Source organism: Aptenodytes patagonicus, chromosome 1 (genome assembly GCF_965638725.1).
Source record: "Aptenodytes patagonicus chromosome 1, bAptPat1.pri.cur, whole genome shotgun sequence".
NCBI classification, from domain to species: domain Eukaryota; kingdom Metazoa; phylum Chordata; class Aves; order Sphenisciformes; family Spheniscidae; genus Aptenodytes; species Aptenodytes patagonicus.
In genome coordinates this window covers 14,565,115-14,586,785 of record NC_134949.1, presented here as the reverse complement: position 1 = coordinate 14,586,785, position 21,671 = coordinate 14,565,115, and the positions used below count along the sequence as shown (strand labels likewise).

The 21,671-nt window shown below is 36.7% G+C and overlaps 1 protein-coding gene across 5 annotated transcripts in view; it reads right to left on the bottom strand.

The window, feature by feature from the left end:
• KMT2E (lysine methyltransferase 2E (inactive)) overlaps positions 1-21,671 on the bottom strand; it is a 63,228-nt gene that overhangs the window by 7,204 nt on the left and 34,353 nt on the right. For 4 of the 5 annotated variants that reach the window (XM_076328325.1, XM_076328342.1, XM_076328360.1 and 1 more), the window contains 15 exons: positions 21,408-21,580; positions 20,178-20,216; positions 18,352-18,564; positions 16,806-16,936; positions 15,632-15,749; positions 15,317-15,426; positions 13,456-13,717; positions 11,004-11,102; positions 8,970-9,134; positions 7,656-7,964; positions 5,450-5,704; positions 5,124-5,268; positions 4,095-4,348; positions 3,888-3,944; positions 1,824-2,387 (listed from right to left, as the gene is read on the bottom strand). In XM_076328325.1, coding sequence (XP_076184440.1) covers positions 1,824-2,387; positions 3,888-3,944; positions 4,095-4,348; positions 5,124-5,268; positions 5,450-5,704; positions 7,656-7,964; positions 8,970-9,134; positions 11,004-11,102; positions 13,456-13,717; positions 15,317-15,426; positions 15,632-15,749; positions 16,806-16,936; positions 18,352-18,564; positions 20,178-20,216; positions 21,408-21,580 — 2,894 coding nt within the window. The remainder of the gene's footprint in view (positions 1-1,823; positions 2,388-3,887; positions 3,945-4,094; positions 4,349-5,123; positions 5,269-5,449; positions 5,705-7,655; positions 7,965-8,969; positions 9,135-11,003; positions 11,103-13,455; positions 13,718-15,316; positions 15,427-15,631; positions 15,750-16,805; positions 16,937-18,351; positions 18,565-20,177; positions 20,217-21,407; positions 21,581-21,671) is intronic. The other variant, XM_076328350.1, reaches the window with a different exon arrangement.

The window sequence follows — 21,671 nt, the reverse complement described above, 5'->3', positions numbered from 1 at the left end:
GGTTAAGAACTGGATCTTGCTTTGAAACAATTTCTGTTATTTCCACATCACATGACAGGGTTCCCTTGAATAATATTGCTTTAAAGAAAGCTTCAGCGTTAAGAATGGATGAAATCTATGCAGCATGGCCACTACATACAGGACTGTATTGAAATGGGATGAACTTGTACAATGGTGAGAAAAAAATAGAGGAGCAAATGCCCACAGAAATGTTGAAATATGGAAACACCTCCTTTAGCAACTGCATAAGGACATTCATGTCTTACATGATCCTAGGGAAAGGCTTCTATTATTCTCCGAGAAAATTCCTAAATTCTCACCTTCTCCTTAGGCGAGATATTCCCCCCCGCTTTTTACACTGTAAAAGGCTGCCTTTTTTTGTGTGTCCTTGGAAAGCCTAACCCCCATCCTTTCAGGGGTACAGCTACAATCTTCTCTGGTTGTTTCTTCCAACTGAGACTTTTAGACAGAAATCGGGGGGGGTGGGGGTGGGGGGGGGTGTCAGGGGGAAGCCACACCTTTTTGCATTTAGGGATTAGTGTAGCATAAGCCCTCAGCAGTAACAACGTGGAAGAATCCTTGTCAGCAAGAGAAGGGGGAGAGGGTTACTGAAGCACTAAGTGTTGCTGGGATTTAAAAAGAAATTAATTTAACCTTCAGACAAAGAAGAATGTGAAGCTACAGAATTTTTTTGCTTCTTTTATGTTTTTTTGGCTTTGCCAAAACAGCAGGGCTACGGTAACACGCATGGGAGGTATAAAATTCAGGACCAGGTAAGAACAGAGCTCCTACTATCTTGCTTCAGTTACGTCTCAGTTTGAAGCAAAGTAAGCAAAAATCCAGTTCTGGTGGAGAACTTCTGAAGGAAGAATCATGAGTGCTCCCTAGCAGGATGCCCCCAGAGCACAGGGGAGCAGGCATGTACAAGGGGGTATAATGGGACCGAAAAAACCCAGAACCTCATTGTGCACCCACGCACACAGAATATGCCCCCACCCCCCAGATCATTACTTTCATAAAGAAAATAAATATCATCTTTCAAACAAGAAAGATTACTACAGTCTGTTACGAGACAGAAATAGCAAGCTGCTGCATTGGAGACTATTGCCTTCCATGTTTGTCATCCTTTCTGCAAGGAGCAAAGGGAGTCTAACCTGACAGTAACGTGCAGTCAGAGACAGTTACGCAGGGTAGCTTCTAGTTCTGGTTTGAGTTGCTCATGACCACACAACTTACCTACAAGAACTGTTTCATGCGAGTACCAAATTTAGATTGTACTTATTTTTCAAACACAGTGTTTTATAAAAAAAAAAAGAAATTAAGCCAAGAAAAAGATTTCTTGGAACTAAGGATTTCTGTGTAGTTCTAACAGTGAAACCAAGATACCTTAAGTATACAAAAACTGGAATTTTAAAGTCTCAGTATCCTAAATGTTAGTGCAATTTCTTGCAGTAATTCATAACAAATATTCACAGCATATGATCTCTATGATGCTAGTATATATTCTATGTAGGAGAATATTGTAATACTTGGTGGCATAAGCAACCATTTTCAAACCTGAAATTATTTATGGAGCAATTCATTTAAGACTCATGAAATAAAAGTGAATTTGTATCTATTAATTGGAAAAAAAATAAATTTACTAATATATGTATGCAGCTTTACTCTTTGCTCTTCATTATTTCCCCTGAATAATGTCTACTACATTGTATTATCTAAAGGTGAGCCATCAGTTGTTTTTTATTATATTATGGTTCTTTCTGTTATAGAAATATCATTAGCAGACTATATAAGACAGACCAAATGATTCTTAAAATTACAACCTTTTTCTTTTGTGGAGGATTCTGGGGTGTGCAATTTCCATCCATCAAGTTGTCGTTATTGACAGTCCTTCCAAAGCCAGATGCAATTCCATCTTCTGAAGTACAAAAAACAGATGCTTCCATGAACATGCCTCTAGCATCGTCTTGAATCAGGCACTTTGACTCGCTTATTCTGAATCCACCTCCTACCTCCAACTGATGTGAAGGGGTCAAGTCCCTCAAATTAGAATTCATTGAGAAATTTACACCTGTCCTGTCGGGACTTTTTACCCAGGAAGAATAAATTGTGCCCCGTCCACAATGAGCAGTTTCTAATTGGCTGTTTGAATCAGTCCTATCATGTGTGGGGGCTTCCAGGTTTTTATGCAGTGCACTTTGCTCAATTACTTCGAGTCCCATCTGGAGGTCCGACACAGATTCCATTTCTCCAGTACACTGCCGTGTGACATCAGTCCTATTCCTTGGACTGGAATATCCAATAGTCTTTATTTCTTGCAGGCCCATTTCTGTCAGGTTGGAATTTCTGAAAGAATTCAGTGCTAGAATCGATGCTCTGTCATATCCCTGCGTGAAGAAAAGGCATGTCAACTATTTTTCCATACTGCAACAAAACTGCAACTATTCTGACATTCAGTTGTGCCTTGAAGAGGGAGTAAAGGCCTTCCAGTACCATGAATTTATCTATTTTTGAGACAGTTCTACAGCCACTTATTCCTACTATTGCCATGTATTAGGTAAAAAGCATTTTAATAAAATGCACACTAACCAGAGCCAAAATAAACTTTAAACACCAGGTTTTATTTATGACTGGCAGAGGAAGGGGAGGAGCTTCAACAGGAACAAGTCCCTGGCCAAGAAGTTACAAAGCACTTGCTTCAATTCAACATAAAAGGGATCCTCAGCGTCAAAACATTTATTTCAAGACGACAAAAAAAGAGAAAAAGCTTTTCCGAGACACTTTAGAATTTTAAGACAATATTAAAACCAGTAGAAACTAACTTTTGTACTTCTTGAAACCATATTAACCATGAAAAAATCCAGCACATATCCATGGCTGGAAGTATCTTTTCTAAACCAACGTGTTTTAAGGTTTTCATGAATCCTTTCGAAATTACTTGTATTACAAAGCGAAAGTTAAGTAAAACCCCTCTTTTCAAGTCAGATAAACGTTAAAATAGTCAGTTACAGTAGTTTAGAAGTTAATTGTTAAATTCAGTTGACAGCTATGACTGTATGAAAAATTTTTTGTATTTCAACATTTAAGATTTTGACCTAGAGAAACCATACATACATGAGCTTAGCTCCCAGCAGAGAATACTCAGAGGGTTCATTTACACGACTCACCAGAAGTGAAAGCCTCCCTTAGCATAACCCACTCAATCCTTTTATCGTTACTTGTTTTTACCTATTCCTTTCAGGTGCCATTACGTTTACACCTCTCATTACCACACCAAATTTGAGCTCCAGGTGACTGTGGAACAGTTCCTCACCCCCCGTGCCAGCCCACAGGGCCCCGTGGGAGCTCTCCTGTTCGAGCCACACTGCCCTGTAGCGGCCCGGCCACCGGCTCCAGCGCTGTAGTGGGACAGGCTGCAGGTACTCAGGCACACTCATAACAGCCCTTGCTGCACCAAACTAATTCACCCAAACCCATTTATTACCTTTCTGCTCTGCTCTCTCACTCAGAGCATAATCGGGCTCAACAAAAACAATTAAGAGATGCTGGTAACAAGGAGAAATGTTAATTTAAATCCAACTACAGCCTGAAAAGCTCAGGTGTTGTTTTTCTGCTCTTAGCTATAAATTGCAGTAGTTACTCCTTTCCACAACAGCCATCGGGATTTTTAAGCAATGCAGAAAAAGAGGAGAGAGAAATCAGTTTAAAATAGAAAGTGAAATAGGTAACGTGGAAATACACAACGATAAGCAAATAAAACCTGCAGGGAAGCCACCCTGTACATTCCAGGAAACTTGCAATGGCTGGTAAAAAGCATTTACCAAGAACAGTGCAGCCACAGAGGTGCAATCAAGATACCATTTGCAGGTTTTGGCAAATACCCTTACCTCTTGACTGTAAGCTCGCCTTTTTATTTCTGGGGAACTGTCAGGTGAGGAAATATTCTAAATAAATGAGAAGAAATTGCAAGTCAATTTCTTGTTTAGCCTGGAGAAACATAAAACACGCCCTTGTAGCAGGAGTACAAATACTGATTTACACTAGAACGTGTAAACACATTCTCTGAACACAATGAAATTCATTATAAATCTCACCTCAAAGTGCATGGTATTTCCATGTATACACGGCGTTACAGGAGTAACTGGCGAATATATGGGTTTGTAACCATTTCTACAAGCTTCATCTTCTGTTTTTACCCTAGGAGGAGTAGCAAACAATGATGGCTCGGAGGCAGTGATGTCAGCATGAGTTGGTGTGGCATACGGAGAAGGAGTAGGTGTGGACGTTTCTGAGAAGGCAGACTCCAACAGCTGATACAGTCTTCGTTTTTTTAGTGGTGTGGTTAGATCTGTATGTTAAAATTAGAAAAAAAGCTAGAAGATATCTACATCTAGTAATCACTTACAGTTGCTTAAGTACTTGATGTAATGAATTATGATCTCCACATTAAAAATATCAGTAAGATTACAAAAACCTCTTAAGGGCAGGCTTCCTGAAAGACGAACTCTTAACAGCCTACAGACTTCCTGAAAAATAAATTAACAGCCTACAGATATATCAGTAACTGAAATTTGTGTGCTAGGATGATGGGAAGAACCGTCTATGTTTCCAGAAAACGTCGACTTCTATGCATTCTTAAGACTGTTCAGCTAAAAAGTGGAAATTCCAAGTTCAGGACTGTACACAGGAGACATCTGATATGCTCCATATCCTTACAGAACTGCGTTTAATTTTTAGCATGTTCCCATTTTGTATTATGCCTAAAAGACTATGCAGCTTCTCCCTTGTGTGCAACACTGAATTTAAAAGGAATTCTGAATATATAGAACAGCACGGAAAACAAATTTGTAATCTAACCTCTTAATATTCGTAGTCAAAAACATTAATCTTTTGTTGACTGTAAGCACTATGAGATATGGTGGTTACTTATCTAGTATCAGTTATACATTAAAGGGGGAAAAAATCCCAACCACTAAGCAACTAAGCGTTTCTTTCAAAGAAAGTATCAGAAAATGGTGCAAATACCCTGGAATTTTTATTAACTCATCACTTTAAAAACCACGGTCTTCCACACTGAACTACTGTGACATAGCTCTTATGCACTGTATTAGTAAAAGCTTCACCTGTTAAGGAACAGCTGTCATTCAGTAATAAAGGACTTTTATTTTCACCATTGATGGCTGGACTTCTAGATCTCTCTTGTGATGGTGAATTAAATCTATCAATCATTGTTGAATTTTCTTCTTCCAAAGCCTGCTTCAACCAACGCTGTAATAAAACAAGTTCAAATCAGTGACTTTAACAGTTTAATGATAAACGTTTCAAAACGCATTACACATGACAGAACTGGTTTGCCAACCAGCTTTTTTCTGCCTGAATTCATGGTAGCAAATACAGACCTATTTTTAATTAATACGGGATGGGGAACCATAACGAAGGGAAGCTTTACCTTCTTACAAGAGCCAGTAATGTTTTCCACAGGTTCTTTTTTCCTCCTCTTTTCTGAAAGGAATGGTGAAGTAAAACGAATATAGTGCTTTGGAGTTGAATATACGTGTGGACTGTAAGTGAGACCTGGTAAAGAATTCAGTTGAGTAGCCAGAACTTCAGGGTCGGTAGTTATGCGTAGAGGCCTTTCTGATAGACTGTCTGTAGGCTTCCCTGTTTTATCACTCTTTTCACTTAACCATTCACTGACCAAGTGCTAAACAGAGAGAGAAAAAAAAATTAGTGTTTTGTGAGTGGTTTTTATCAGTGGCTTTTAGAATTTTTTTTAGTCTAATTATTCACCTAGTCAACTGTTACACAAACCAGAGAACAGCTAGTTTCCAGGCTGCAAGTTTAAGAATACACAGGGCAAAATGAGGACAGTTTTAGTGAAATAACGGGGACAGCAGAAGGAATCAGTATAGATTTGCTCTACATACCAAAGTTTTGGGGGTTTTGCTTTTTGGGTTTTGGCTTTGTTTTTTGTTCGGTTTTGGAGTGGTTTTTTTTTTTTTGTAAATTAACAATTAGTTCTTTCGTATTTAATTCTCACTGAACGTACTATACAAGTGCCCAGATCAACTGTAGTTACGGTATGAATTTAGTAACAGAATTGCAAGACAAGTTTTAAACTTGTGCCTGAGCACCTAAGTGGAGGGAAAATAATGTAACATTAATAGAACAAAGTTAAGTCAACTCCTCATCAGATTTCCGTACTGTCAGGACTGTGCTTCAGTCAACGTGTCAGGCAGACACCTTGAACCTTCTTCACCATTGTAGTTGTATTAAATTACAACATGTTTACTAAGGCACACTTGTCAAAAACAGGTATTCTTTTCTAACTAGTTCAGTGGTTTTGAAAAACGGATTTTAGTTCCTATTAACAGAGAAACTAACCTCCTAAATTTTACAATGGTTCAACAAAGTTAAGGACAAGCAAAACCAGCACATTAAATATTATTAATATGATGATATTAAGGCTTTAACACAGATTATCATAATATATTTAATTTTACATTGCTCATCTTTTACAAACCTATTTATATTTATTAATTCTTTTTTAAAGCAGGACTTTCTCCTCACTTAAGGGACACTGGGTACAATGCAATGAGACATTTCACAAACATTTATCCTTAATACTATGAAACAGCAAAAAAGTGCAGTAAAATTCAGACTTCTCAGATATCTTCCTTTTTTGCTACGCAACACAAAAAAAGGAAGAAAGATTGTGTCTCCCCTCTGACAAGAATTTAATAGTGATGCAATAAGCACTGTTACAGGATGACTCAGGTGCTTTTTTTTTTAAAAAAAAATATATACATAAGTAAGTATGTTTGCGAGTAAGATAAAACCATCTGGAAATTGTTATTGTTCATTTGACAAGAAGTTTCAACCTATGACATCCTCCCCCTTCCCCTCCACCAAACAAATTTTCAGAAGAACTTGTAAAGTGCACTGAAAAAAAAGTCACTTTTTAATGCAGTCTGTAGAATTTTAAAGCAGAAAGTTTTACTGCTTTATTCACACTTGCAGATTTAAGATTTTTTCAAGTGTCTTTAAATATTGTGGCATTTCTTCAAGCTCTTTGCAATGCAGTCAAATAAAAAATTTAAAAACAAAGCTCTAAAGAGAGTAAAGAGTCTCCCCTCCAAACATGCACGTAAATTTTGAGTGTTTAAATCCATTCACTTCAGAACAGACATCTCGGAAGTACTAGAAGTTAATTATTTCCTTTCAGATATTCTGTTTGCTACCATTAAAATGCCTTCTAAAGCATATGATGAACAAAGGAAGGAAAGGCAACTTGTATTTCCTTTTTTCCCTTTTAAATTAACAGCTTTAATTATGTTTTGGTTGTGCATATTGTTTCTGTCCATTTAGAAAGTACTTCCCTTAGAAAACATTTGTTCCAAAATTGTTCTGAAAGATGTATTTTAGAAGTCTTTTAAAATTCAAAATAACTTCTACCAATGGATGTTACACATACTTTTTAAAATCCCTTAATTTATTACCAGTGAGTGGCTATGTAACGGTGATTTTTAAAGAAATGAGTCAACATTTAAGAAAAAAAAAATCTATATATAGTTGCATACTGATGCAGCAGCCTATAATTTCTTAAAACTCTAGTTAAAGTCCATCCTCTTCTCCCCATCCCTTAAGAGACATACCTTCTTTGTTTTAGGATACTTAGTAGGGCATTTATTAAGTGCTGGAGCTTCCGTTTCAGTAACCATTTCTGTAACAACAGTTTCTGTTTCAGGCTCAGCTACCAGTGCAGCATTCTCAGTTTCATTGTGTTGTGAAGTTACTTCCACATCAGGAGAAGATGGCTGGATATCTGAACACATGCTGACAGTTCTGTGTCGTCTACGTTGCTGTCCAATGTGAGTTCTACTTCGTGAGAAGCTTTTTCTCTGTTTAGCTCTATTAACTTTGGCTGGGGTAGGCTTGGTGGCAGTTTCTTCTTTTGCTGGTTCCTGGTACAAAATAGAAGTCTAGTAAACAGATCCCACACACATGTAAAGCTACGTATCTTTCTTAAAACAAAATGTCAGTTCCCCCTTCCTTTACAGGCCCAGAAAGCCTCTATCTCATTTTTGTTGTTAGAACTAAAATACTTCAGAGAGAGTATTTCTATCCTTCTTCAAGGTAAACTACAACATTTCCTGTATTTTCCTCCCAAGCACCTGATATATCATTGGCAGAGTATTCACAGACACCAGTCACTGCAGCAGATCACCACAGATTTGTGTAAAAACTGCCATACCACGTTCATTCATCCATAAGCTAGAAATCAGCTGCTTATGTCTTTCAGTTCAATATCCTTTTTGTAATTTATAGTTTACTAAGTGTTTAGCATTTTCACAAAAGTGACTTAACAGCATGCTGACATATTATCCAGGGACACAAGCTGAACTGAGAATCTGTAGGAGTATTCGCAAGGTAAGAAGCATACTAGCATCCAGCAACAACAGAGTAAGAAATTGTTTATGAAACATTTAAGTATCATCTGCAAGAATTCAGAGCAAACTACGCCTTAATAATTCCTTTCCTTTAAAAGAAAAGAAAGGATTATAATCTGTTCCTGAATAACCCACTAAAGCAGCAAGTTGTTCTCCACTGGTTATAGAGGGTGCCTAAGGAGAGCCACCTCTTGTGGCCAAAGTCAGCATCGGTAAACACCTCCCATCCTGAACTTCAGAGAGAGACGAATTATACAGCTGGGGGAGGGTGTGGGTGTGCACATTTGCATAAACTAATGTAACTGAAATTTGTCATAAACGAATTCTATACAAATTTTCTTGAAAAAAATCAGGAGCAAACATAATATAATGTCAAAGAACTATACATATTTCAGTCAAATAAATTTGAGTTCAGAGGAAAAAAAGTGTTTCATACAACTTAAAGTGCAGCTCCGTATCCAAACTAATAAAATATGCCACGTTAAAAGCTAGCTTTAAAAAAAAGTTCCAGGTAATTACCTGGATAAATTCAGCGTCATTGAGAATCTGTGCTTCCTTGCATTCTGATTTAACCTCAGTTTTTGCTGTGCTGATTCTTTCCAAAGCCTGTTCTCTTCTTTTTTCTCTTTTTTCTAGTCTGGCAAAAGCTTGCAGGATAGCTTCCATTTTCCGTTCTTCTCTTGTCTGATGGATTTAATAACAATCATGATCAAGTTTCAGTCATATCTTTCGCACATGTAAATACGTAAATAAATATTTTTTTTTTTAAAGTACTTCAGAACATGTTCACTGTGTGTTGATGGGTAGATCAATTTCAGCAAAAGCTCAGAGGAAAGGGAGATGTTACAGTGACTGCAATTATTACAGACTCCTGAAGAAAGGCTTGCATTCATACTAACCCTGACAAACAAGAAGAGGGTCCTGTTTTGGATTTAAGAACTTGCTAAAAATAGTGATTTACTAGTAAATCACTGGCCTATAAGCATAAAAAGAACACATAGCTCTGAGCTGCTTACTTGCATGTATAGTATTTAAAAACAATGAAACACTAATGACCAGAAAGGTATGTAATACGAATACAAGTATGAAACAGAAAGCTCCATTATCCTCTCACCCAATTTTCCAAATGTCACAAACTACATCAAAACATATAATCAACTCCAAGAATCACTATTTCAAAATAAGATAACATTAGGTCACAGAGAGAAGCTAAGTTTTCTGTATATCCGTAATTCAGGTCCTAGTGCTGTACAGAGGCAGATCTCTTCATCTGCACAGAGCTCTGTTTAAGGCAATACAGGGGTGGCAGAACTGGAGGCTTCTATTACAAACTTTATTTTTTTTAATAAATGCCTGCAGCTCAACAGTGCATTGACAGCAACAATGTGTTTATAGCAAAGAAAGAAGAATACCCGCAAATACATTGCTCGTGAGTGAATGAGGAACCCAATTTTGTTTTGCCACTGAACCTGCCTCTGTTTGCTTGGTAAAAATACAGGCAAACTTGCAGTTATTTGCAATCCTCATAATGGAGCTAGAGTAATAATTACATCTTTAACTATTACAGCAACTCTGCTGTAACTAAGTTTCACAGAGAGCTTTGCTTTAGTAAGAATACAAATGTAAAGTGCCCCCCCCCCAAAAAAAAGCCAGCACATCCTCTAGAGCAAAACCAATACATCCACCAGTGTTTGATGAGAATCATTCCTCAAAGGCACGACAAGACACTGTTATTATGTTAATATTAGAGCTCATGCTGTCATTCTTCAGATTTCGTATTAAAATATACATTTTACTTGAGCAGGTTTTGCTTTCTGATGTCTAATAAACACAAGTCTCATCAATTTTGCTACTGACAGAGTTGTAGGAAATACTGACCAAAAGGAACATACACCCCATCCCCCTTTATTTTTTTTTAAGTCCAGGCAGATGCAGACAGTTTTGGTGCCACCTTGAACTCCACTTATCAGAAGCTCCGTGAGCACGAACAATAAAATCAAAGTTCCAAATATTAGTATTTTATTATACAACTTGGCCAAGATTTTGATTTCACTAGTAATTTCAAGTATCTCACATTTTGAATACCTAATAAGAAAAACACATTTTAAAATGCCAGTTTCGTAACACTGTTCTACCAACCTCTGAAAAATTAGGATTTCTGAGGCTTTGTAAGTTGGGAACTCAAAAAAAAAAGTCAGGCAAAAATCCTGACTCCCAATACTATCTATAAAATAGCCATTACAAATAACATGCAATAATAAAGAGTGAAGAAAATAAAATCTAGATGATTTCTACAATGTCTTTTTTAAAGGCAATAGAAAATTATATACGTTTGAAGATAAAAGCAGGTTTTCGTCAGAAAGCAATGATCAAGCCAGATGAAATGCTCTCAAACAGCAAGCCTTGCATTTTAAGTTGAAGTTCATGTAAGGATCTGACTTCATATATACTCAGGTTCTACAAGCCTACAAGAAGGCAGCAATTAGCATGGGAAGAGCAGGTGTCACTAAGCCTTAGTGACAACTTTAGGCAGCTACTTGCTTCCCAACTTACCATCTTCCTTTTCCTTTCTGCAATCTGCTCCTCTGATTCCATTTCTACTTCATTGCTAATGGGAGTTTTTTCTTCTATATCATCAATAAAATCTGGCTCCTGAAAGATGGAAATGACTGCTTTACAGAAGCTCTACTACTCTTACAAACTAGGGAAAACTAAAAGCTACGCAAAACTAAGAATCCTCAGATCACTACATCGAAAGTAACCAAGCCAATAAATCAAGACAAAAATGTAAAAAAACCCCTAGTATCCACTTGTACCTTTGTATAAACCTGTAAATATCATCACCTGACTAGATCTTTTCCATTCTGACCTTAGATGCATCTGTATCTTTAGCATACTGATCTTACTGAAATTTTGGGGTTCCATCCCCACTCCCCCACCCCAACAACCAAAAAAAAAAAACCACCCCAAAACCCAAAAAAACCCCACCCCAGAATTTAATCTCCAAACCAATAGAAACTTTTGGGCACTAGCACTGGCCATTGATCTAGCCACTTTATAATCAGTTAAAGAATTAGGAGCGATACATTACACACCCATTAAAAAAAAAAAGCATAGTTTTAGTGAAATAGAGTGAATGTCAAAGGAGGTGTTAACAGACAATTACATAGAGGTTCTTCTCAGCTCAAAAGTCTATTTTATTAAAGTCACATTTTCCATTTAAACTCTCACTATAGAATCTAATGACAGTGCCATACCATAAGGAAATACAAGAGTTAGCTAACTAATAATGGTTTTCTGTTTTGGAAAACAAAAACCAAAAAACCCCAACCATGAAACAGTAACTTTGAAGAGAGTTAAGTGTTCACTAGTCCTATATGCAATTTCACTTTTACATAAAGGACTAGACAAAGTTTTTTTTAACAGTTGTCTTGAAAGCGTATGGGGAAATGTAAATGTACTTTTTGTACCTTAGCATTATTTATTTCACCCCTGGAAAAAAGCTATTAATTGACTGGCTTCTGTGTTTAGATACACATTTTAACAGCTTTATTCTTATCACAATTCCTACTGTTTTAAGTTCAGTTTTGAAAACCAATACAAGTTCTCCTGTGACTGTTCTATATAAGCATTGTATATTATGTTATAAGCTCAGGATAAGGTTCCAAATTCCAGTTATTACTTGTTAAAAACAAAACAAACAGAAAACCAAAAATCACTTAAGATGAGAAAATTTAAATGTTGCCTCTAGAGATCGTAATTTGTAACAGTCACATGCCATGCCTTCTGGACTTCCAAGCATTTTTAAGCTATTTAGCTACTAAAACTCCAGAACAATTTGATCATCTTATGAAAACTGGGGATCAATCGTTTTCACCTTATTTCCTTCACTCCTAAGTGATGTTAAAAGGTTAAGAACTTGGAAATGGCTCCCTCCCAGAGTAAGTCCTTTCTCTCTGCTCCTAAATGATCATCAAAACCATCATGTAAGAAAAAAAAATCACCACCACCCACCCCCCCCCCCAAAAAAGAAAGATAGATAGTTACTAAAGTAACCATCTTCTCATGTTAAATATTTATCTTTAATGGGTGCTCTGCAAAATTAAGTTAATAATTAATCTCATGGATCTCTCCCACTAGTTCTTTCAAACTGACATATTAAGACTAATTTAAAATTGACTACCATGGCATATTACCAGGTAGCTTTACTATACTATGCAGCTATTATCCAGTATTTAGCTTCAAAACATACCTTCCTCCTCCCAACTCCCCAGACTCTAATCTTCTACACAGAGCTGCAGCCAACACTTTATATTCTGGGTTGAAGTTTTATTTGTTATAGGAGCAGGGCTACTTATTGCTGTGTTTAAAATACTACGCTCCTGAGTAACATATGCAACTAACCAAAAGACACTTCAGGATGGACTGGGAGCTCCTGAAAGCATGACATGAGGCTTTCACATTAGAGACACACAAAGAAATTCAGAGGAAAAATGTATAGTTAAAACTGGTATGGGAACCAACATATCTTTAAATACAATCAAATATTATGGGGACAAATTTTTTAGTAGGGCGTGTTGCGATAGGACAAGGGGTAATGGTTTTAAACTAAAAGGAAAAAATTTTTTTTACGACGAGGGTGGTGAAACACCAGTAGAGGTTGCCCAGAGAGGTGGTGGCTGCCCCATCCCTGGAAACATTCAAGGTCAGGTTGGACAGGGCTCTGAGCAACTTGATCTAGTCGAAGATGTCCCTGCTCATTGCAGGGGGGGTTGGATTAGATGACCTTTAGAAGTCCCTTCCAACCCCAACTATTCTATGATTCTGTGATTAAGGAAAACTGAAAATAGTATAAAAAAAAATTCTAAACAGCTTATCCATCATTACGATTTTTGATAAATCTCCATACCCCTTTTCAGTGACTTGTTAAAATTCCTTTAGGAACTACAAAAGGACAGTATTTGTGTTTAAAAGCTTTTCTTTCTGATCATCTTTGTGTCAATACCTGATTATTAGAAATGGACAGCCTGAGGGGAGAGAGCTTCCTCTGTTTATTATCTGCGATTTTCATTTTCGTGGCTGCTCCTTCACAGTCCAATGTGATGTTCTGATTTTGAGTCTCCTTTTCTCTTGAAGCATCTTTCTCTTTCTTTCCCTTTTTCCTTCTGGTTTCATATCCAGTATTGATGTTTTCTGTAGGCTCAGAACGTCTGAGAACTGGACATTCAGGATTTTCTTTGAGGCAAGCACAATCCACTTTGTATTTACTAAAAGTAATTAAATGCAAGAAGGCGTATTTGGATTAGGCTGTACAGCAATGACACTTTTCAATACTAAATCACACAAGCTGATACATTTCACATTAAAACATCTGCTATGATACAAACCAACCATATTAAAAGCAGTTGACTCAAGTTTTCACCAAGATATACAATATTGCTAGAATTCAAAATTCTCATCTACTGGTTAACAGAATTTGCTTAAAAGATGGCAGACATCTAAACCCCGAGTATATCCTGGGTGGAAACACCACCACCACATTAAAGAAATTAAGAGACAGAGAAGGAGAGCTCTTGCTTTATGCAAAGACAGTAGACACAATTTACAGAACGAGCACACTGGAAAGAACTCAGAGTCACTTTGCACAATTTTAAGTTCCACTTGGATAGATAGGAACTGTTATTCAAACACATTTAACTTACACAGGCTGTCAGCTGCAGGTACTAAACACAACTATTACACATTTTTAAAAGGATAAATAACAAAACCCGAAAAACCTATCAACTGGGCAATTTCTCAGGTTGTCTTCATGTGATGGATGTAGGAGTATGTCTACAACACTTAACAGTGCAAGGTATCTTGAGCTAGTCTGAACCCAAGTTGATTAATACAGGTAGTACTCTATGGACATATCTAGTTCAGGCCCAGAAGCAGTGAAGGCATGTCTGCACAGCACTGCACCCAAGCTGACTTATGAGCAGACCACAGAAAAGTGTATTACCTTGGAGTAGCAAAACGTGAAACAGTTGGACTGCTTCTGGACCCGACCAAGTGCACATACAGAAATAGGCTCTTCAATGCTTCAGTTTCCAAGGTCAGTATTAGCCTAGATGTTCCTGCACAATGTACCTATACCCTAGAACATTTCCTACTAGCGAAGAGAAATCATTACTAGATTATATCACTCAAAGGCTTTATTTTGCCATCAGATTTCAAAGAGGTGTTTGAATAACAGTTCCTACATATGTGAGTGGAACTTAACCAATCGTCTCCTTTACCATTTCAAAACTATGCTTACAGATAACGGCAACAGTTTATTAGACCTTTCCCCAATTCATCAAAGGAGCAGCAGTTATATTCAGGAAAATGTGTAATAGGTTATAGAATCTAAGGCACTAAGCATTCAGTGTATTTGAACATTCTTAATCACATATTAAAAAAACATGATTTATAACTAAATTCCACAGACACTGTCTTCCTGAAGTTATACTACAGAGGCACTCTGAAATAAATAGGGCACTACCGAACAGTTCTGTATTATCTTCCCTCTATTCTCCCCACACTACGGGACACCTATGTATGATAAATTTTCACAGTACATCTTTACTCATTCATCTAAGTTCGTATCTTTTCCACATCATTTATAAGTAACTGCAACATTGCTGAAATTAGCAACACATACGCAGTAATAAAAATACAGAAGAAACCCTACCCACACACTGTTCATTGTAAATACAATACTTAAGGAGCCCTATGTTATTAAAGCATGCAAGAAAGTAAGCGATATAAAAACAAAGCCACTCTGAATCGCAACATAACTTAATAAGCATTAGACATATTTTAGAACAGCATGCTCAAATACTTACCAATTTCCATAATCAAAATCAAATGCTATAGTTATCTCTGCTCCCTTTGGAATGTTATGGATGGAGTAAATATAAAGATGAATTGTTCCATCTTCAATTACATGCCTCACCTATATTCAAGAGAACATTATTATATTATCATTAATTACTTCAGGGGTTTTTTTCATTTTATTTGGGGGGGTGGGGTGTTTGTTTTGTTTTAAAGAGTACCTGTATAGAAATTCTAGGGATTGCTCAAATTATCAGTTGGGAAACTCAAGGAAAAGGGGACTTCTAAGTAAATAAAACCTAATTTAACTTTATGTATATGCTCACCTCTGCATTTGGTGTACATGAACGCCTGATGAATCGAGCTTCATTTCCGAAAGTCCTTGCATCAACACACATTTCTAGCCCATGGAATTTGGAATAAAACAAAACAAATGGGTATGGCCTGAAAAAGATACAAGAAAACTACAGTTTTATCATTTTTAAAGATGCTAAATATCACTTATTTTTCGCGTTAGCTTTGTAACATGATGTTTGGCATGATACACCAAATTTGTGGGTTAATCTGAGAATGACAGATATGTATTTAAGCTTCATGATTCTAACTGATAGATTCTTCAAATGTATTCTCAGAATACTGAAAGTTTGAGTTACAGCCCTGAATGTCACTGTTCTGCATAGGATCTAAAGGGAGGAAGAGCAACAGGGCAAGCACTAGACATGGAAGACACAAGGTTAAGATTCCTCATCTTTCTTAAACTTTTCTTATGGCAGGTCCTAAAATGAAACTCAGGTAGAAATTTAGGTGCCTCATAGAAGCATCTAAAAAAATAGAATAAAACAACACCTCCACATCCCTGCCTAACACCTGCAGTATCCCTAGCACCTAATCCTCCTGAAGAAAAGGGGGCATCTAAACACTTCGCCAAGCCGTGCTTTAAGTTCTGCTATTACAAGTGCCAGGGAACCCTTCCAACCTTTACTGAGGAAAATCTCTGTGTTCTCTCTCCTCCAACAGGCCTCTTGCAATTTCCCAAGTAGGTGTGTCTGTGCAGTTAATGGCAGCACTGAAAATCATCCACAGGAAGAAGGAAGCAGTCATGCATTGCTCAGTAACTTAACCAACTAGAGAATTCTGGCAGTAAAAAGGCCTCAAGTTAACCTGTGTCCAATTCCGTTCTCAGCCTGATGGACTTAAAAATCTATTTCTCTCACAAAAGAGAATGTCTTTGCCATTGCTTTCTGAATTATTTTAGGATGGTAGAACCTGCCAATCTCTGGTTTAAGGTGCACAACTACCCAACTGAGAATGCAGGAATCCTGTAACCAGGGAAGAACAGAGAAAGAGGAAACTAACTCCTGAGCAGATCTGTAAGGACATCCAGAAGAGAAGGGGGAGACCAGGTTCCAGCTGCAATTATTTTTAATCAGACAACGGTAAAATGCAAGACACTGCTGGTAATTAACAGTTACCTTATTAAAACATTTGGAATAAACAAACCTTTTAAAGAAATATCCATTAGCTTCAAATTGTTCTCTCAGCATGAACTTTCCTCTGTATTCAATAATAACTGCATCAGGAGGCAAGTCTTTGGCAGCTTTTAAAATTTTCTTGTTTTTTTGCACGTAACTCTATAAAGACATAAGTTAATTTATGAAGTATCATTTTCTACCATTTTTCCATTACATTCTACCACTTTCCATTACAAACAGCAGATTATACTTTCACAACTACTAAACAATTCTATATGAACTAAAAAACCCCTCCTTTTTGTAATTAAACCTCCAGACTGATTTGATCAAACTGTCCTGTTCCCCTACCAATGCAACTAGTTATGAATTTAGATTCAGGGAATGCTTTAGCCCTAGTTCTCCAGTACGTGGCTGAAAACCAACATATTCATGTTCTTAAAATTCAAGTACTATATCCCTTAGTGCACTTAACTCTCATCACTACTAGGACAAACTGCTGCATTGTTTTGCATTAACACTTTCAAAAGGCTTCAATTCCTTCAAACAAAACAAAACAAAACATGCAAACATAAAAGGATGTTCATGATTCATTCAAGGAAAAACAGAACAGGAAAATAACAAAATAATAATAATAAAAGAAAGAATCCTGGGAGAGTTTCCAAATTTCTTATTTCCATATCTTTAGATGGAAGGATGGCTTTTAATTAAAAACCAATACATACCCTGACAATTAGTGAACTCACACCTCTCATAATTGTCATCGCCAATCAAAAAGGAAGTAGCCTCTATGTAGGCAAAAGGCTCTGTAAGCAGGGATATTCCTCTAAGGAGGGTGTCCCATATGCCATGATGGTCTTTGAGGAAAAGAAGCAAAGATGCTTCCATTAATCTGCTACGGTAACTACTCCTCAAGATTTCTGCTACAAAATGCTAACTTTTGTTATATGGCTCTGATCTTAAGCTGATAAGTAACTGATGTTAAGGCTAGAAAAAGACATTGCACAACTTCTTCATAAACTAGAAATTACAGGATCACAAGAGTAAAAAAGAAATCAGTATCAGAATATCACCTACCATCAGAAACATCCTTCATGAACTGGTAAATGAAATTCTATTCTATCTGAATACCAGACTTACCATATCTTAAGAAAAATGTGGACAATTAACATGCTGTTACACATAGCAGAAAAAAAGATTCCAACTTCAATGATTTTATCTACTCTAAACACTCCTGATAGTCCTCACAGAGCAGAGAAACAGCAGCAGCAAAGTTTACTGTGTTACGCCCACCACAAAAGACAGTCTAAGGACAATCCAATTTTCAGGCTAAGGCTAGCACCTTAGTTATTTTTATGAGAACTGATATGCAAGTGTAAACATAATCAGCAGTGATACAGGATGTATGAAGATCAATTACAAATTCTGAAAAGCTATTAAAACTGATGCTTAAATCTGGTGAGACAAGATACAGAAGATGAATGTGAGGTCTTTTTTTTTTTTAAAGCATCTAAATGAGTATCTTTGTCATGGCACAAAACCAACATGCAATAACACAGCTTGGCACAGCTCATTACCTCTACTGGAGGTTTGAAAATCAGATTGCTGGTGCTGACTTCTTTTTTGTCATTTCCATTGCCTAATCTCAGAGCTATTTTTTGCGCCTCCCTCTGGACACCCTCACTGTACTGGTTATTATTTGCTTCTTCATAACGATCCATCCATGCCTTGATTTTAGTTTCCCATCCAAAGTTTGAACTGTCAGTAGGATCAATCTCTGGAGCTGAGCCCTAAAAACGAAAGTAAGTGATGAGATATTACAAGGTAAGAAAAAGATACTAAAACAAAAGTAGTAAGTCTACAAGACGACACAAAATGAAGGGCAAATGTATGTATTGACTTAAAGTGTTTTTCTTTTTAGGAAGTCCGGTATAAAATTCTACATTACTTAAAAGCATTGAGTTGAATTCAGTAGCATTACATTTGTCCTTTTATGAGTTTTATCATTTCATAAATATCGCCCAAGTTCAGGAATACATTCCCTCTTCAATAGGGATTCCAGCTTTTAGTGGTATAAGAATGGAGACTGACATTGTTTCCTCCCACAACTGCACTGCATCATGAATCTATGAGTGCAAGAGTTGTAAAGTCAGATCTCCCTTCCCACTCAACTTTTGTGAACGTATGCAAATACAAAGAACTCCAGCTTCCATCCTATAATACACAGATTTGATTTTCCCCTTTCAACTTCAAGGGTCACGCTGTATCTTTTTTCCACTTCACATCTTACTAAACTTTGCTAATCCTACACCTACTACATTAAGGTTGTGACTAACGTTACAGGCTTTGCACAGATAATTTTTCTCCCCTTATCTGTTCCTCACTAAACAATTTTCTTCTGCAGTGCTTCAGATCCTTTCACTTTTAAAGAAAGTGCCATTGTACCTCCAGACCTCACAAGCAGCAGCCAGGCTGCAGCCAACCAATGCTCCTTACGGACAGCAGCAGCCAACCAACGCTCCCTTTTCTATCCACCTGAGCAGAGACACTATTAAACATTAATAAAACAGCAAGTAGTTCAGCAATTCAATTTACCTGTTACTGATTACATTTCTTTTGTGCATCAAGAGAACCATACACACAAACAGCATTAATAAAAGGTGTGATGCTACGAAAACCAAGAAAACACAGAATGGAACCATACAAACACCATATTCAAAGAGCACAAAATAGAGATTTTCTTTCCCAATTCTGCCTTCACTATTGGCAAGTCACATCTACATTTGAAGTGTAAATTGTGTCTCACTTGTTTTTATATATCCCAAGGATGAATAAACTATGGGGAATACCTAGTTTTCACACCATGCATATTTTTATCCCACAGAAAATTCAGACTGCTATTAACACTTAAATCTTACAAAGCAGACATCTCAACACGATTCCTTAAACTATATCAGCACTAGTAAGTAGAGTCCCACCAGATGAATACATGGAGGTATGGCAGAGCAGAATCACCGGTTTAGCTTTCAAATGCAATATAGCCATTTCATTCTTTTGCCACTCAGAGCTATGAAAAGCTGGAGCTACTAAGTTCACGTGAGGTATGCACTCAACTGTACTCCCTTGCATAGCGCAAACGAGCCCCAGTTCCTCTGCTGGCTCTTGAAAACCAAGTATTCTCAGAATAAAAATTTACACTATACTGTTTCAGCTAACTTTGCAGGACATAAAGATGTAGTGCTCATACCTTAACTAATGTACTACATATGCATCATAGTAATTTCGTATTATCAAGAGCATTTTAGTGCTTAATGTATAGCCCCAATTGCACTCTTAATGCTTCATATTATTTAAGTAATGTACAATTAAGGTTTAAAACAAAAACCAAACAAAGTCACATTACCTTTACTCGTGAAGATTTCCTGGATCCTTCTCGAAATGCCTGAAACAAAATTAGGTATTTATATTCTTTGGAGGAAATACAAAGTCTCTTAAGGAATTTAAAATCTATTAATGAATTAACAGCTTTTCAATGTGGACCATTCTCAATAAAACATGCAAGATGATGACAACAGAACAAACTACGTTGAAATCTCAAGAAAGCAACAGGTTACATCTCACAAAATGTATTTTAAAAAACATTTCAGCATTCCAAGCTAAGCGCATACTAGATGTCAGAGCTAGCAGTCCATGTACCCTTACTTTTCTCCCATATTACAACATGACTGCCTTGAATTCTGAAATTCAGGAGAAAGTAACTGAAAAGTTACTTATGGAACACCCCATACTTATCAGGTAAATCTGTAAATTGTTCCATATCCTTTTCACCACACTATTTGTGGAAAGAGGGGATGGGGAAGCAGGCGTCACAGATGTCCTATAATGTTAACTTTTGAAAGTTTGTCATTCTACAACAAAACCTCATTCTTTAAATCATCTCATACAATGTTGGGAGATAACAGAAGAATACATGGTAGTAAATTTATATTCAGGACCATTCATTCAAAAGGAAACATTTTATTCAAGATTTCCAAAAAGGTATCAGTAACTAATTCTGACTTCTAGTTTTAAAGGACAAAATTCTCATCCAAGCCAGTGAAACTGAACTGCAGAAAGGAACTCGTTAGTTTAGGAAATGCCATGTACTTTACTTCTTCACATATATTGTATTTGTCTTCACATATATTTTGTTGTTTACACCTGTAGCTAACCAGTATAATGTCAATATCCTGTTTACCAAAGCAGTTTAGTAGCTAACTTTCTGACAGCACACTTCCACACAATTTCAACTCAAATAAATGGACACGATGTCACATCAGGACAACTGACAGCAAACGTTTCTGAACTTAAAACAATCACAACTGAAGACTTTCAGACACAAAATTCTTCTTTGGGTATCCAAAACCTGTTCTGCCCCACCTCTAACGATATCAAGTGGTCCAGTAAATGCAATTCCTCCTTACAAATTCTGCCTCAATTTTAAAATTTAACTTTCATGGCTAGTATATATTAGCTTGAATCAGTATTATTAGTAACAACAGCCTGCTTTTTAAAACCAGTGTCTCTTGCTGAGAGATGTCACATAGCTATAATTTATAACAGAGTCATAAGAAGAGAAGTTACATTCACTTACTTTTTTACATTTTGCTATGTTCTGTTCTTTCTCTCCACTTTTTTTCCTTTTCTTATCATTGACTTTTGTAACTCTTGTAGCAGTTAAAGTAATTGTAGTTGGTGTATGTTGAAAAGCAGTATACAGTTCCACAGGAACCTCATCACCACTCTCTGTTGCGCTGGTATCCCCATCTTTAAAAACAAAGAACATTCTGTAAAAAATCAAGTACTATAGAAAGAACATTCACTAGTTACTCTACACCTGCTTTTAAAAAACAAAAAT